The sequence below is a fragment of the Rhamphochromis sp. 'chilingali' genome (genome assembly GCF_963969265.1).
Source record: "Rhamphochromis sp. 'chilingali' genome assembly, chromosome: 12".
NCBI lineage: Eukaryota > Metazoa > Chordata > Actinopteri > Cichliformes > Cichlidae > Rhamphochromis > Rhamphochromis sp. 'chilingali'.
The window spans coordinates 4,793,660-4,810,132 of NC_137939.1; the positions used below are offsets into that span (position 1 = coordinate 4,793,660).

General features: G+C 48.1%; 1 protein-coding gene across 2 annotated transcripts in view; it reads left to right on the forward strand.

The window, feature by feature from the left end:
- samd11 (sterile alpha motif domain containing 11) overlaps positions 1 to 16,435 on the forward strand; it is a gene marked incomplete at its 3' end in the record, with an annotated part of 49,474 nt that extends 33,039 nt beyond the window's left edge. The window contains exons 6-13 of one of the 2 annotated variants that reach the window (XM_080899454.1): positions 2,476 to 2,640; positions 7,670 to 7,823; positions 12,821 to 12,936; positions 13,115 to 13,193; positions 13,301 to 14,079; positions 14,539 to 14,672; positions 15,792 to 15,902; positions 16,160 to 16,435. In XM_080899454.1, the coding sequence (XP_080755580.1) occupies positions 2,476 to 2,640; positions 7,670 to 7,823; positions 12,821 to 12,936; positions 13,115 to 13,193; positions 13,301 to 14,079; positions 14,539 to 14,672; positions 15,792 to 15,902; positions 16,160 to 16,435 (1,814 nt within the window). The remainder of the gene's footprint in view (positions 1 to 2,475; positions 2,641 to 7,669; positions 7,824 to 12,820; positions 12,937 to 13,114; positions 13,194 to 13,300; positions 14,080 to 14,538; positions 14,673 to 15,791; positions 15,903 to 16,159) is intronic. The other variant, XM_080899455.1, reaches the window with a different exon arrangement.
- Between the last annotated feature and the right edge of the window lie 38 nt (positions 16,436 to 16,473).

Genomic DNA, 16,473 nt, shown 5'->3' on the forward strand with positions numbered 1-16,473 from the left:
CGGACCTTGACAAGGCACACCTTGGTAAGACGGTGCTCCTCTGTAGTGCTGCAATCCGGGCGCTGTCCTCTATTATTCATATCTCCCTCGTGTGGTGTGAAACCAGGCGCCCGGCGTGGAGCTGGCACGGCCACCGAGTCTGTCCCTCTGGGCTCCTGACGAAGACTTCCTGACTGATGCATTATACAGCAGGCAAAACCCAAGGGCAGCTCACCACACATCTTATCTTTGCAGACTCACAAGCGCTGTGCATACACTGCACTTCTTATTTGACAAACTAATAAAATCTTCTTTCTGAGGGTTAAAGTATGGATTAAAATTTAGATGAGTGAAAGCAGTTGTGTGTGATTCGGATGTAAGACTGAGCTGTGTCGAGCTCGGCGTGATCCCTGTTTTGACCTTTGGCCACCAGGTGACCTTTGACCGACTGCAGTCCTGCCTGGAGCCTCTTTCCTCTTTCTCTGTGTACAGAAGCACTCATTCGTGGCCATTATCGTCTTACTTAGACACAACCCTGCCTCTGAAAGATGCATGGGTTTGTTATTGGTTGAGAATAGTGTGTGTGTGTTTGTGTATTCTGGCTCGGTTTCCTTTTAAGGCAAATGGAGGTTTGTGTGTTTTGAGTTTGTGTTTTTGTGCCTCTCACAGTGTGTATGGTTAGGTTTCTGGTTTTAAAAACACAATCTCTGTATATGCTTTGCATATATACATACATACATTCTTCCTCTGCTGTACATGCACAAACTGAAACTGAAACAAGAGAAACTGATAAAGCAGACTCTGTGTGTGTGTGTGTGTGTGTGTGTGTGTGTGTGTGTGTGTGTGTGTGTGTGTGTGTGTGTGTGTGTGTGTGTGTGTGTGTGTGTGTGTGTGTGTGTGTGCGCGTGCGTGCAGCCAGCTGTCCAGAAAAGTGCATTTAAGCCTTGTCAAAACATTGCTGATCCTGTGTCTTAACCTTGAGCTCCGTCCACACCCAAAGCCTGACGCGGCACCTGTACGTGGGTTAGTATTTGTGTGTTATCTATGCTAAGTTACATCTTTTTGCCTCCAAGTGTGGTGACACAAGAGATCCTTTAATGACTAATGCAGGTGGAGAACAGACTAAAAGAGACAGACTGTGAGGGTAGTGTGTGGATGGAGCCAGAGAGATTGGATACCACTGTGTAAATGATGTCTGTTTTTCTTTCAGTTGCAAAGTCGGCACCCCCTGCTGTGTTTAGAGAGCAGGAAAACTTTAGACAGGCACAGACTAGTTGCGCACGCACACACGGACGCACACACAAACACTCGAGGACCTTGGGTGGATTAGCTGGAGCTTGTCGGTGGAGACAGAGATGCTTGCGTGTTCGCTTCCTCCCTCACCACCTCCACCCCACCTCCGCTCCTCAGCGCCACTCCTGCTCGCCTGCCCGGGGCCAGACTCAGGTTTCAATAAGGAGGAGGGTGGTAAAAATAACCCCTGCTTCTTTCCTCTGCTTCTCCCTCCTCCACCTCATCCTCTGTCTCCCTTTTCTAACTCCCTAACCACCTTCCTATATCCCCCTCCGTTCTTACCTTAGATCATGTTACTATTGACAGGGAGGGGGAAGAGGGAGGTCAAAGGCAGGGAGATTAAGTATGGGGGACTGACGGCTAGATAGACATCATACACCGCATTGTCTTCGCAACACCCTAAACACAACAGAGAGGTGTTACACACACACGTACCCACACTAACAGTGGTCGAAGCTGAGAGTTGTTTTGTACTGTTGAGTTTTCTGCATTATATACAGTAAGTTTCATCACTGCAGTGTTACCGGAGCTACTGATGCGCTTTGTGTAAGAGAAATTGTGAGTTCATGATGGGGTCAGGCTCTGAACATTAACAATGCATGGCTCTACGCATGTAGCTTCATGTGAAGAGGCTTCCAGTCCACTGGACCTTCATGATCTTTGAAAGCACATGTTCTGACTCATATTTAACATATGCATAAAACTTATACTTGTTTTATTAGGTAAAATGAGAAAATATGACCAAAACATGTTTAATATTTAGGTATTTCTCAAAGGGTCTAGTACTTTTAAGAACTGAAATCTAATTTTAACTAGAAAAGGTTTGAATCACTCTTTCTTATCTGACAATAAAGTTCGCAGTAATGTTAAAGCACAGTGCTTCATGTGTCTGATGTTGAATCGGCTTTTTAGCTGTTGAACTGCAAAATTTCACAAATCTGTGACCTCTGGTTACCATTTAGAGCCACTAATGCTTTGAGGCTGCTAACAGTATTACATTTCATGCAACCTCTTGCTTGTGGCGTGCTCTGCACAATCGTGACATGCAAATGAATGTGGACTGTTCTTCCTATAAATATCTCGTGTGCCACTGAGGTGATAGAAATTTATGGGGAGAGCTTCAGAGCCTGGAGATCAAGTTAAAAGAAATTTCCCGATCAGTTTGCTACTGACAATCGCTAATCCCTCCCCTCCTTTCTGCAGAAAACTCCCAGAGCCCAGGGGTGGAGGCAGGCGGCAGCCACGGCCACATGAGCCCTGAGGAACATTACAGGCGCATGATGTCAGCGCTCAGCGAGCAAGGGTCCTACGAGGAGCAGCAGCAACGCCTCTACCAGCTAGCAAGCAGCATGGGTCTGCCCGGTCACGGTCAGTACACAAAGCTCTGTCTTGCTATTTCTAATCTTTCCCCACTCCACAGATTTTTAAATTCTTAATAGTAATATATATTTAGAAATTCTTACATAAAAGATCTAGAGGTTTCTTTTTGTTCACTTTAATTCAAGCATCTTTTAAGAAACGAAACAAAATAACCCTCCATCACCTGTCGCTAAGTCACTGAGGTGCAGTGCTACCTGGTAACCCTGGAGTACAGCTCTGTGTTCACACTACCATGTAGCACCGTGCCACGCCGCTGCCATTGTGAAACCCCGGCCACTGAGACGGCTGACATTTCTATTTGCGGTGCTTGCCCACCCAGTGTCAAAGTGTCACTCAGGGTGATTTCTGACCACCCCGACTCTCCGTTGTTAACAACACCCACAAGCCTTCACATGCATCAACGCCATGATTGATCCAGGAGCTCTCATTGGCTGCCTGCCAACCCTCTAAGTCTCACCCAGGAAACCTCTAGTGTGTCACATATTCACTGAGTTTCTATAGACATAAAATTCCCCAGTTTTATCTTGAGGAAACTGGAGTTTGATGGGCGGGGAGGAGAGAAAATGAGAAAAGTTGTTACAGATTGATAAGCTGGCTTTTTGTTCTTGTCGCTGAGCGTGAAATGTTAATATTTTCTCACATTTTTTCTATAGGATGTAACATTGACTGCTACCAGTGTCTTTTTTTTTTTTTTTTAACACGAGTCTTTCTTGCAGTAGTATAAATCCAATCAGTGCTTGGGCCAAATTGTAGTTTGAGCAGCTTTTAATTTTATTTGATTAGTAATGATTTTTAATTGCTGGTTGCAAATCTAGGGGCGAAGCCTATAAAAGCTTTAATTGCCCCCCCCCCCCCTCGTTTTAGAGGAGTTTAGAGGCAAAATTCTGGGGGTTTTATGGCCCTGGGCTAAGTCTGATCACCGGCTTCCTTTCCCAGAAGCTCTGTCGGTTTTGAGGCAGGCGCTCTGGCGCGATGCTGACATACTCGCTTCCTTTTCTTCACTTCCACATTCCAAATCATTTGATAGTTTCCACATTATCCTTTATTCTGCAAATATGCTTTCTTTGTGCGACCAGCACTTGTGCAGAGAAGAAGAGGCACGGGTAAAGAGGGGAAAAAATTTATATCTATGGAGAGGAAATGAAGAAGGAACACAAATGAGGGAAGAACAAATAAATAACTTCTCCTCGAGGAAGAAATATAAAACAAGTTACAGTTGCCACACACTAAATGAACCCATCACTTAAAGATAATTTCCTTGTGACATAGCACACTCCTGTTTATATGTGTTAGATGCTGTCAGTGGCTGAGGAGCCACGGGCAGTGCAGGCTTTGCTAGTGCTGACAGCCACCCTTCCATATTTCTCTATAAATCCACTGGCTGTTTACAGGTTTATTTGCCAAACACAACACTGCTTCCACATCCTCCCTTTCTCCAATTAACAGGTGGCGCTTGTTAGGAACCACACTGTGAACAGTTTAGGATGTAGGACAGAGGGATGGCTGTTTTGTCTCTTGAGAGGCCGATGTGAATCACTTCAGCGAGAGCGAGCCCCTTGACATTGACCTGGTCTCCAATGAGGCCCCCATGACCCTCTTCTTTAACCACCTACGCCACCCCCACCCCCCCGGGGCCCCTCATCTCTCCTATACATTTGCCTCTCATGCTTGCTTTTATACCACCTCCCCTCTTCCTCCTCCTTTTTCCTTACCGCCAACTCTCCCTTTAGCCTTGGTCCCCGCAGAGCATCCTTTCATGTGTTTGAAGTGTGGGGCACAGAAAATGAAAGTGTGCGTGCGTGGAGAGGTGGGGGTGAAGAGCAAGTCTCCTTGCATGCGTCTAGATGTGTGTGCACGCAAATGTGTAGTTGCAACGTGTTGTGTGAGAGGCTCTCTCTCTGGACCTGATGGGCAAAAGAAGAGTACCAAAAGAAGTGATTGGGGGTGTGGGTGTGAGGGGTGGGGGTGGGGGTGGGGGGGGGTGGAGGGTTGAAATTGGGGGTGGAGGTGGAGGGGAGGAAGGGATGTAGAAATGGCCAGGAGGACTTTCCCTCCCTCTTCATATGATGAAAGGAGAGTAAAGAAGAGAGAAAAGAAAATGAGAGGTGGGGGTAGAGATCCAGATGAAAGTGAAAGGAGGGGTGGGATGGGGGGGCGTCTTCTCCTGTTTTGTCTCTTGGAGTTCAGTCAGCGTCGAAATGTGGAGCTGTGCGTAACACCTCTAGCACCATCCCAAAAAAGTGAAAAAATCAAGCAGTGCGTTTGGTCAAAGGACGAGGACGTTCAGCATGAGCACACATGCCGCATATTTACAGCTGCATAAGCCTATGATACTGGCTAAATGCTGATAAATGCTTCTTCCTGAAAAGATGCTTAATTTTCTGGTGTATGGTGCGCTTTAGCGGATAGATGCTGGCTTTTGTGTACCTGCCAGTCCACCAAATCCATCACGGGGCCGGCCAAGCTGCATCAGCGCAGCGCTCCCCTGTATTCTCGTGCTGAGGAAAGCCCGGCTTAACTGAGGGGATTTAGGCCCAACTCCCGGAATGGTGGTGGGGAGAAAAATGGGATGGCACAAAAGAGGGATAAGTGGAATGGGTCCGAATGACAAACTGGGACTTCCCAAAATAACTCATGCAAAGAAAGAGGTGTATGCGTGTGTGTGTCCATCTGCAATTAGGACTCTAATTTGTAGTCAGAGGGGCTCTCCTCTTGTGTGCCAGCAGCTGCAACATGAGACAAGAGTTTTAGAGGGGAACATTCTGAGTCCGAGCACCTAATCTGTCCCCCCCCCCACACACACACACACACAAAGAGAAAAAGAGAGGGTTAGAGCCCCAGGTGACCATGCTGCTCTCAGTTCACATGAAAGAGAATTCAAGAGAGAGGGAGGGAGAGAGAAAATATGGACCCAATATTGAAGTGATGCATCGTTTCCATGGAGTGAACATGTAGAGAATAACAGGAAGAAATAATAGACGGAGAAGCAAAGGTCATAAGGCTTGTACTGTGTCGATTTAAGGGAGTATATCACCTGTTACACCTGTCAAATTCAAGGTCTTAGTTACTTTTGGGAAATCATATTTGGGGGTTTTAAGATTGATTTTCATATTTTAAAAATAAATGTCCGGCTGGCTGGACTCCTTTAAAAGTCTAATGAGAAGCATGATGGGAAGTGTAGGATCTCAAAACACAAACAATGTGTCTGGAAATTTATTAATGTTAGGACGTATGTCGCATTTAGAAATGAAAACATGACAGTGAAACCAAAACGCTGGTCTGCTGCTCATCAGTAAATAAATAAATAACAAATACTTAGAACATTAGTAATTTAATGAACTTTAATGAACGGCAAGTGTTTCATGACCTCTTAACTTTTCAGAATCCCCTGGAAACATTTATGGCTCAGTGTCATCTGCCTCAGCCAAACTGTTATTTTAAACATCAACTAAAAGTTGGTGTGTTTGCTCCTTGGTCTCCAGCATGGTGAGATTGTTTGTCTCTGCAGCTTTTATTGTGACCATTCTTTCTCAGTTGGGTGCTTGGTGCTCCTAAAGACTAACAAAACTGCTAAAGTAAACCCTTTAACTGAGCCAGACATACAAAATAATTGGTGGAGGTGGGACTGCGACCAAAGGAAACTTATAGAGGTCAACTATCCTACCCTGTCTTCACTGCACCTTGTATGCAAGTGCTCAACAGAGTGTGTGTGTGTGTATGTGTGTGCGCTTTGGGGCTTCAGTTCCCTCTGATCCTTCCCTTATCTCTCACAACCCTCCCTATCCTCCTCCCCCCCATTTACACACACACACACACACCCTTGTCTGCCGCCAGCAGAGTCCCTCGCGGCCTGGCGCAGCAAACAGATCGATACACCGGAGCTAGGCCGCATTAATATCTGTCGCTTCACCCCCCCACCTCGGCGCCCGCTCAACTGCTTCAACACACGCACACACGCGTGTACACACACACACACACAGCCGGGCACATACACGTAAGCACCTAAATCACGCAGACACACAGAAACACACATCACACCCGTACCGGCGGCGGAAATGGCCCCTAGCTCCCGAGGGATCTGTCTAATTAAAAAAAAAAAAAAAAAAAGTTGGGGGAGGGTTGGGGGGATGGATAGATTGAGGCAGAGAGTGAGAGGGAGGAGAGAGAGCAGGATGGATTTTTCTCTCATTAGAAGCCATGTCTCCTGGTGTGGCCTGGCCTGGCTTGATAATGATGAGTCCTCTTCTCCTTCGAGGGCGAGAGAGAATCGGGGAGAGGGAGGAAAAGAAAGAGAGGGAGAGGGGGATAAGAGAAGAAAGAGATGGAATGAGGCAAGAGGTGGAGGGCATAAGGTGCAGGGGAGAGGGCAGGTAGAGATGGAGGGAGAAGGCACGGTGGTGGTGGTTGTGAGGGGTAAAAACACTCTGCACATACTGTGCTGCTTTTTGCACAGCAGGCTTTTTTTTAAATAAATATCAGAAAAAATAATAGCAGAAATTTTACTTTTCATTCACTTAAATGGGGTCAGCTCAGTTCCAAAGCAAGACACATGGCTTTAAACTCTGTGTGGATATCTGTATATGTAGATGAATGGATAAGAAAATCCATCATTTCAGTGTAAAGATGGAATGAGGCCGAGTGGAGTTCTTAATGACTTATTGGGTGTTTTTATAAGCTGCCTGCATACTTGACCCTTAAATCCATCACTACAGGATAATAAATAACTTTTGAGAGCATGTGCCACTTCTGTTTTTTGTTCTAATAACTTGTATCACATATTAAAAGCCAAATATCAGCAGCTAAATGTATAATTAGTTGAATTGTGTTTTTACAAATGTTCAGTAAAATACAACTGGATGCTAAACTTCATCACCCTTTCTCCCTTTACATCCTCTTTCTTTTCTGATCCATCTTTTCTTTCATATTTATCCCATCTTTGTCACATCAACACTATCATCTCATTTCTTTTCCTCCTGCCGTGCTTTCCCCTGTTTTGCCCCTTTGCTCCGTAATGCAGACATGCTGCGAGCTCGCCAGGAAGCGCTGGCTGCGGCGGTGAGGAATCCAGTGGCCTTAGAAGCTCACCTGCCCTCGGCGGGAAGCTCTTCTTCATCCAGCCAGAGACGCAAGCAGGGCCTGCCGCAGCATCGGGACGCACATTATACCGACAGGTAAAAACATCAGCGCTGCCGTAACCAGCTGTAGCTGTTGAAGCAAATACCGGCATTATTCATTATTAGGAAAAAAGAAACCCTAACACCTGCATCCACCTGGCACATGTATATAACTTCATACCATAAGAGTTGGAGTTAATCACCTGCCAGTTTGCATCAGCACAGCACTGTATAGCACCCCCACCTTCCTCAGCGAGATCTGATCTCATATTTGGCTTTTCCTGTGTGCTGCAGAGTTGGTGTGAGCGTGTGCATTTCCACATACATGGCTAAACTGAGGATCCAATAACCTCTTGGCTACCACTGTGGAGTTGCACGCTTGCACGCCAGCTCTTCCTCCCTCCCCCCCAAAGCGCTGGCCCCTGCGCCTCCCAAACAAAGCCAGGGGCAGCGGGAGTGGGCGGGTAATTGCTTGTCGATTATTTATGTGGCGCGGGGAGAGGCGGGGGATCGATAATGGGCCGGCGGTGCGGCAGCAGGGTGTGTGCGCTTGTGTGTGCATGAGAGAGAGAGAGGCAGAGAGGGGTTGGTGAGGGGCAGGAGGGGGAAATAAGCAGGAAGCAGAGCGGCCAGGCGCTGTGTGGTGCAGCTCTGGGAGACTGTGGGGGTGTATATAGTGTGTGTGTGTTGTGGCAAGATTGGGGGGGGGGGGGGGCTGAGTGTTCATGTGTTTGTTCCATTTTTCAAGCTGGCGGTCTGCATGCATACTCATCTATGCGGATTGAATCTGGGTTTGTTTGTGCGAATATGTCTGCTAATTTGTGTGTGCGTGCGCGTGTGTGAGAGAGGCCAGTGGTGCAGTGTGAATGTACTCAGTGAGCCGCGGCTGTTCTCCGACAGCACACAAAGTAATTAGCCACACAGGACCGGGGAGAGTTAACTAGGCCTCACCCTACCTCCATCCGTCCGTCCGTCCGTCTGTCTCTACCTCACTCTTCCCTGCTTGTGCGTTCTGTTTAACCCTCAGTGAAACAGTTTAATCTGTCTATCACTTGTGCTATTGTCCAAGCAGTAGTACAGGAAGAAAAGACAAATGGACCTAAGGCTGCTCGATATAACGATATATATCGGATGACCATATAAAAACGTCTATCGTTTCATTTTACGCTATTGTTTGTTTTGTGGTGTCGCAAAATAAACTGTTTACAGCAATATTTTTTCATCGTTTTGACGGTCACTGTAGTGGCTATATTAATTTCTTAAAGTTCTCTCTTTCTCTTATATTTAATATAACCACACTACGGACGGACAAGCGCCTGTTTTTATGCGTTGTCGTTAGCAACAATGACGGTAAAACCATCACGTGTCCGCTTGTTTATGTTCCACATAAACCTTTCGCAATAAAGCTCAAGATCCTGTTGAGACTTTTCAAAATAAACTGAATCACGTGAAAGAGCAGATTATTTACGGATGAGAAGTAGAAAAGAGCGGCCAGGTGCTAAAAAATAAACCTTAGACTCAAACGTTAGAACAGGCTTTTCCCCGCAGCACGCCGTGTAATAAATACGCACAAAGAAAACGGCGGCCTTTACAACTTATGTCTAAAAATGTATCGTTTCATGCATCGGTTAAAACACTCGACTCCAGCTACACGACGCGCAGCTGGAAACACTTCACGCAAGTCGAGCTGCCCGAGATTCACAGAATTGACAGAAAATGTTACATTTTTGTGATTTATATCGTTATCGGACGATAGAAATAGATAAATAACGATAAACAGAACTAGTAAAAAGAAGAGAGAGAGAGGGGGGGGGGGGGGGGGACAGAGAGAATGAGTGCAAAAGTGAGGAGAAAATTAATATGGAGATAATTGGTATATTGAAAAAATAATAATAACAGCAATAAAATGAAGAATGAAGGCTGAGGGAGTGAGTTAGAGATGGAAGCGCTCCCCTCTCTTCCTCCCTAACTCTCTCCGTGGCTCACCTTTCCATCGACCCCTCATCATTGATTACCTGGGGCCCATTAGGGCCCATTGTTAAAAACAAATCATTAGGGCCGCTCGATGGGCTTAGAGCCTGGCGTTCCATTTGTCTGGCCTTAAATGGCACTAAGCTCACCAAGCATCTGCAAGGCAAATAGGGGAGGGGTAGAGACAAGTAAAGAGAGTGTGTGTGTGTGTGGGGGGGGGGGACATTGGAGCATAAAGCGGGAATGAAGAAAGGGAAGCAAAAAAGGAAGAGAGGAGATGGGAGATGGCGAGATGACGGAGTAACAGAGAGAGCGAGAGAGAGATGAACAAAAATAGGGAGTGAGGAGATTGGGAGAGTGTGAGATAAGGGGAGGGTGGGAGAGGGAGAGAGAGCGCAAGCGTGGAGGGAGCCTCATCCATTTTAATGAGCTTCCTGTGTAAATGTGTTCCTGCGGAGAAGGAGCCGAAGGCGGCCGCGCGGCGCTCCTAATCCCCCCACGCTCCAGTCATTAAGGGCAGCCCTGTCACACACACTTACACAGACGCACTTATACACACACACACACTGCCTGGGCTGCTGTGGGATGGGGCCGCTGTCGCCACTCTGACAGGTCGCCACACACCAGTGAATTCCCCAGGAGCCCCTGGCCTCACTGCAGGCAGGAGACACACAGGCTGAAAGAGAGAATCCAGCGATACAGTTTTGCTTGATTATGAGTCCACCTTGCATTTGTGAGTCTGCCTATTTTCAGTCTCTGAGTTTTTTTGCCTCATCTTTTTATAGCATGTCAGTGGTTTGCCAACAAAATGCAAAGATGGTGCAAAAAAAAAAAGAGAAAATAAAACCACACAGAGAAAAACAGACAAGTACACACAAACACATGTAGGAGCACCCAACACACACACACACAGCCCCAGAGCAAAACGACTAATGTCTGCCACTCCTCCCTCAAAATTGCCTCCTATAAAAAGAGGAAGAGAGGGAGAGATGAAGGAAGGGAGTGGAGGGGAGTGTCAGACAAACACTCCTTCTCTTCTCTCTCTCTCCTCTTTCTCTCTCTCTCTCACTCCCCGTGATTAGGCCTAATTATGGTGGCGCAGACGCCTGGCAGCCCCAGTCATGCAGCTTTAATTGACCGTTATTCATTTGAGGGCTAACGCTAGGCAAGGGTAGGCGGTACAAGAAGAGGGAAGAAGAAAGGGGGAATATCAGAGGGGTGTGGGGGGGGGGGGGGTGATGGGAATTTGGCATGCGGGAGCCATGGTCGGGCGGCGCGGGGGGGGGAGGCTTGGGGGGCGCCTTAACGTAGCCTAGTGGAACTGCGCGTCGGAAGGCTAATTGCTAGCCCTGAGGGATTAGGCCAGGTGATTACACACTGGGCGGTGTAATTACATAAGCAGCGGCTAGCGGGGCCCCGGCTCGCGGCTCCAGGGTCACGCGCCACAGCCCTCACCCAAGATTAATTGGAGCTGCCACTGGAGTGCGAGGCACCGCCGGAGAGAGCGGTTATACGATTAGCATTAACATTTCAGCGGCGGAGGCGATCGATGAATGCTGCCGCCCCCCCATTCCCTCCCCTCTCCAGCACACACACCCACCCACCCTCTCAGTGCTGCCTCTGCCACCTCACACCTCCCACACCACCCCATCTCATCCACCAGCTCTCGTAGATGTGCCCTCCCTCTTCACAGTTCCCCTCTCTCTCTCTCTCTCTCTCTTTTCCCTCACCATTTAGTGAGGCGGGAGACATGCAGGCGCTGGCTAATTTGAACACGGTTGCAAAACAATATTTGCGGTCGCATGTGTCCCAGTGTTGGTTTTGACTCTGTTGTTTTCCTCAGCTTGTTTCCCGTGTATGCTTTTGTGCGGCGGCAGTCGCGCACAGCTGAGCTCTGATTGGTGTGATTGCAGCAGCTCGGGGAGCAGAGAGGGGAGTGAAGTGGAGACGTGTGGGTAAAAGAAGCTCGAGCTTGAGCTCAGGAAAAGGCCCTGGAAAAGGCTCGAGAGAGGGTAGAGAGACAGAGCAGGCGGGCGGCATCATCATCCACTCTGGGATCAAAGCCTCGCACACTCTGACGCCTTCAGTGGGTCAAAGTGCACATGCCTCACTTTTCACACATTACGTGCTGCTTCAGAAGCCATATTCCCGCGCCCCCAAGGATGCACGCCAAACTGAAAGAGGGACAGAATGACAGAAGGGAGGGGAAAAAGGGAAGTGATGCACAAGGCGAAAACAGGATAAGATGAAGGGATGAGGAGAGATAAAAATACACAGGCAAAAGGAATAACAGTAGAGAGCAGACAGATTTTTCAGAGGTCATAGAGAAGGAGAGAGAAGGGAGTAAAGAACAGAAAAAAGGTGGGTAATACAGAGGGAGAGATGGAGAAAGAGGGGGAAAGGTGAGAGGCACCTTTCCCCCTCAAAGAGGACAAAAGACTAAGCCAATAATGGAGAGACCTTTTCAGAAACAGGGGTTGTAGGATGCTCCATCTTTTCACTGGCTTCAATGCAGCCTGGAGAGAGGGAGGGAAGCAGGGAGAAGAGCACACAGAAAAAAGGGGAGAGGAGGAGAAGAGAGGAGGGATGAGTGTTAATTAGAAGGTCCTTCAGCCCGTGGCCCCGGTCAAGACGCAGGGGCCGCCCCAGCTGTCGGAGCATGACACACTGGCATTGTGCATTCAGCCCTCATTATGTGTGTGGGTCTGGAGTTGTGGCGTGTATGTGTGAGGCGGCAGGGGAAGGAAAGGCTGCAGTCCAGGGTACAGCAATGGCCAGCGGCGCTTGCTGCGGCGTGACAAGACTGATGAGGCGCTGGGGCGACATGAGGGCCTCTGGAGCACCACTGATAAAAATACACTGCATACATTGGCAGTGTGGCACCATTCGCGCACGCACACACACAGACACACAGAGCAGCAGCTGAAATTTTCTGAGAAGAGAGAGGGGAAAAAAATCAAAATGTGAAGTGAAAACTGTTCCACTGACGTAGGAAGTCGCGTGTGCCGAACATTCGTGTTATTTCAACCTATTTAGTAAAATTAAAATTGAGATTGATGTTTTTGTTTAATTTGTGTCCACAGAGAAATGTCCCATCCTCCACCCCTACTGTCCCCTCCAACTGCTCCTCACATCGCCTTAGGACCTCACTTGCGGCCTCCTTTCCTTGGCATGCCCTCTGCTCTTTGCCAAGCCCCCGGTGAGTCATAAGTAATTCTAAGGCCAGATGGATACTTTTGCACAACACACAAAGAAAATCAAATTTTCACCCTAGTATTTCTTTTTGGCACTTTGATTTAGTTTGTAACATGTTAACTCAAAGATTCCTCCAAAACTTGGGACATTGCATTGTTACATTTGTGCTGTTTTTGTTACAGGTTACGGTTTCCTTCAGCCAGCTCAAGCAGAGCTCTTTGCCCGCCAACAGGAGCTCTTGAGAAAGCAGAACCTGGCCAGGTGTGTTTAATAAAGTGATGATGAAAGCCTACATCAAAAGTATTAAGATATGGGTTTAGGAAGCTTTTGGACTGTGTGGTAAACCTCTCTGTGTTTCGCTGCCGCAGACTTGAGATGTCAGCCGAGCTGCTGAGACAGAAAGAGTTGGAAAATCTCCACCAGCGACAGCAACAGCAACGTCTGTTGGGCTCTGACCCTCTGGGGGCTCTACCTCCTGGAATTCCTCTCGACCATCCAGCATTGCGGAGCCTCCATGACATCCCAGAGGGCCATCCTCTCCGCGAGGAACTGGCCCGCCGCACGAACGCAATGCTGGTGCTTCGACACGGGGCTACCACGCCCCTCCTAACACTCAACCACCAACAACAGCAACAACCGGGGGCGTCGTCCACACCCAAAGACACCCAGCCGCAGAGCTCCACTGCTGGCACAGATGCCGAATCCAGAAAGATGGCCCGCAGGGTCCCCCAGACGCAAATCCATAGTGGGGATCACAGAGAAGGAAGGGAGGACAGAGGAAGGGAGGAAGACATGGAAGTGCACGAAGAGGAAATGAAGGACTCAGACAGCGAGACAGAGATGTGCGATGAGAGGCTGGAGAGAGTCGGTGCCAAGTCCAGCAGTAAACCCAAGGACAGGGGTAAAGACACTGGCAGCAAGGGAGTGTGTGACAGTGCCAAGGAGACTGTAGAGCGCTCAGGCAGGCTGAGTGCCCCTTGTAGTTCTGCAGGTACAGAGTCCCCCAGTCGCCACCTTTTTACCACTGGACTGGGCAAAACCGATCTGAAGTACCACCTGCCACCAGGGTTCCTGCCACCGCTACCTGCTCTTCATGCCCAGTCATTTCCCTTCGGATTCCCCTACGCCAACCCTTATTTTCACACGGGTGAGAGACTCAGACGCGCACACACGACACACAGAGCTCAGAGCTGACACGTGAAATCCATTAGAATCACTCTCTGTGCGTGTCTCTAGTGTGGAGGCCTCTCCCTGTTAGGGCCTCTTCCTCTGACCCCAGGGTGACCCACATGCACGCCACCAACAGCACAGCCACGTGGGCAGAAGGGAGGGATTGAGGGGGTTGTTGGTTTGCAGGCATAAAGTGGGATGACATAGCAGCAAGCGGCACGTTTACTTTATGAAAGCATAAGAAAAGACTGGTAATGAGCACCTGAAGGAAACTGTAACAGTCATTTATTAAATGAGTTTAAGATATCTATTAGTTTACTTAACACAGACACTTAAAACCAAACCAAAAAAATACACATTTGAAAACAAATAGCACCTTTGTACCTGGTGTGTGTATATATTGACACATCATTTTCACCCACTGCTGCTTTTTCAGGCTCTTTGGGAGGTCTTTTCATGGATGGGGAGGACTCGGCCACAGCAAACCCTGCGGAGGACATCAGCAAGTGGAGTGTGGAGGATGTGTGCGGCTTCATAAGCAGCCTGGCAGGATGTGCTGAATACACACAGGTGAGAACGTAGAGAGCAGGAAAGAGAGAGAGAGAAGGGGACTGAGGCCAGGGGCAGGCTGATTATTAACCATAGAGGAAAAACAGTGTACTAAGATATAATTCAAACCCCAAAACCACTGCAGTACTGTCAAAGGCGTCTCATTATATTTAGGTAGAAGCAGTAAACCTGCAGCTTTTTCAAGGTTTTTGTGAATGTGTGTGGATGCATGAGAGAGCATGGTCATGTTTAATGGTTTGAGCCACGTTTGTGTGAATGACGGTGAGTTTAAAGTGCATGTAGGTGTAGCTTGTGTGAATGAAACGTGCATTTGTGTGTTAATCCAGGCTGTGCGACGTTCCAAAATGAACTATCCAGAGAAAGTTCTCATCATTGGAAAATGGAAACGAGTAAAATATTAGGACTAGGTATTCAATTCAACTTATTTTATATAGCGCCAAATTACAACAACAGTCACCTCAAGGCGCTTAATATTGTAAGGTAAAGACCCCTACAATAACCCAGAGAAACCCCAACAATCAAATGACAACCTATGAGTGAGCACTTTGGCAACAGTGGAAAGGAAAAACCTCCTTTTAACAGGAAGATTCCTCCAGCAGATCCAGGCTCAGGGAAGAGCAGCATGTGCTGTGACCAGTTGGGGGTGATGGAAAGGAGACGAGACAAAAGACATCTTGTGGAAGAGGGCCAGAGGAACATTTCTGGAGTCAGAGACGTGTATGGGGAGGGATTTGCTGCTGTCCTGACTCCAAGGGAACTGATAAGGAACAAAGTAGACACCATAATTAGGCTTCAGCTGTCTTAGACTCGGAGATTTAGATGAACCTTTGGAGTCATTTTTGCACAATAAATGATAACCGTATATACATATGGCATAGAAAACATCCCAATCCCAACATTACGATGTTTAAAATGATAAAAGACTACAGTCTCTACAATTTGAATCATCCATATTGCAAAAATGTTTCCTGATAATCTCCAATTGCGTTCTCAAAATGAGTATGAAACATTTTGGAATAGAGCCCACTGTTCTGTAGTGTTCGTGTGAGCGAATGTGTAGGGTCGTGTGTGTTTCTGTGTGTGTCGGGGCTGTGGCTGAAGAGGCTGTGTCTCCGCCAGGTGTTTCGGGAGCAGGCCATTGATGGAGAGACATTGCCACTGCTCACTGAGGAGCACCTGCTCAACACCATGGGATTAAAGCTGGGGCCCGCACTCAAGATCCGCTCACAGGTACACCTCACAGACCTGCGCGTGTGAGAGTGTGTGTGTTTGTGTATGATCAAGTGGACCCGTGTTTGTCTGAGTGTGCGTTCCCGTCTGTAGGACCGAGACAAACTGCTAGAATAGTATAGCTGATTCCCTTAAACTAGCCTGCCCCACATTCTCAGCCTCTCTTCTTCTCTCTCTAAATTCAGTACACATTAGTCCATAACCCGATGCTCAACAGGCTGTACTGACAGTCATGTGATCTCCTCTCGTCTCCTCAGGTGGCTCGCCGCGTTGGCAGGCTTTTCTACATGACAGGATTCCCGCTGGCATTCCCGTTTCCACCTTCTGCTGCCCTGCGACCCCCAGAGCACGATCGGGACCCCCTGACTGCGCCATCTGACACACCCTTGCCCCTCTCTCTCTCTGTGCCACACCGACCCACTTCCACCAGCAGCAGTTCCTCCCCTTACAGCGGCCCCACCCCAGGTTGCTCCTCCCCCAAACAGGAAAACGGCAATGTGGTAGGACGATACGAGGCCAAAACCCCCTCATAGGAGTGTAAGGGAAGGGGTGAGAATGGAAGACTAGTCTC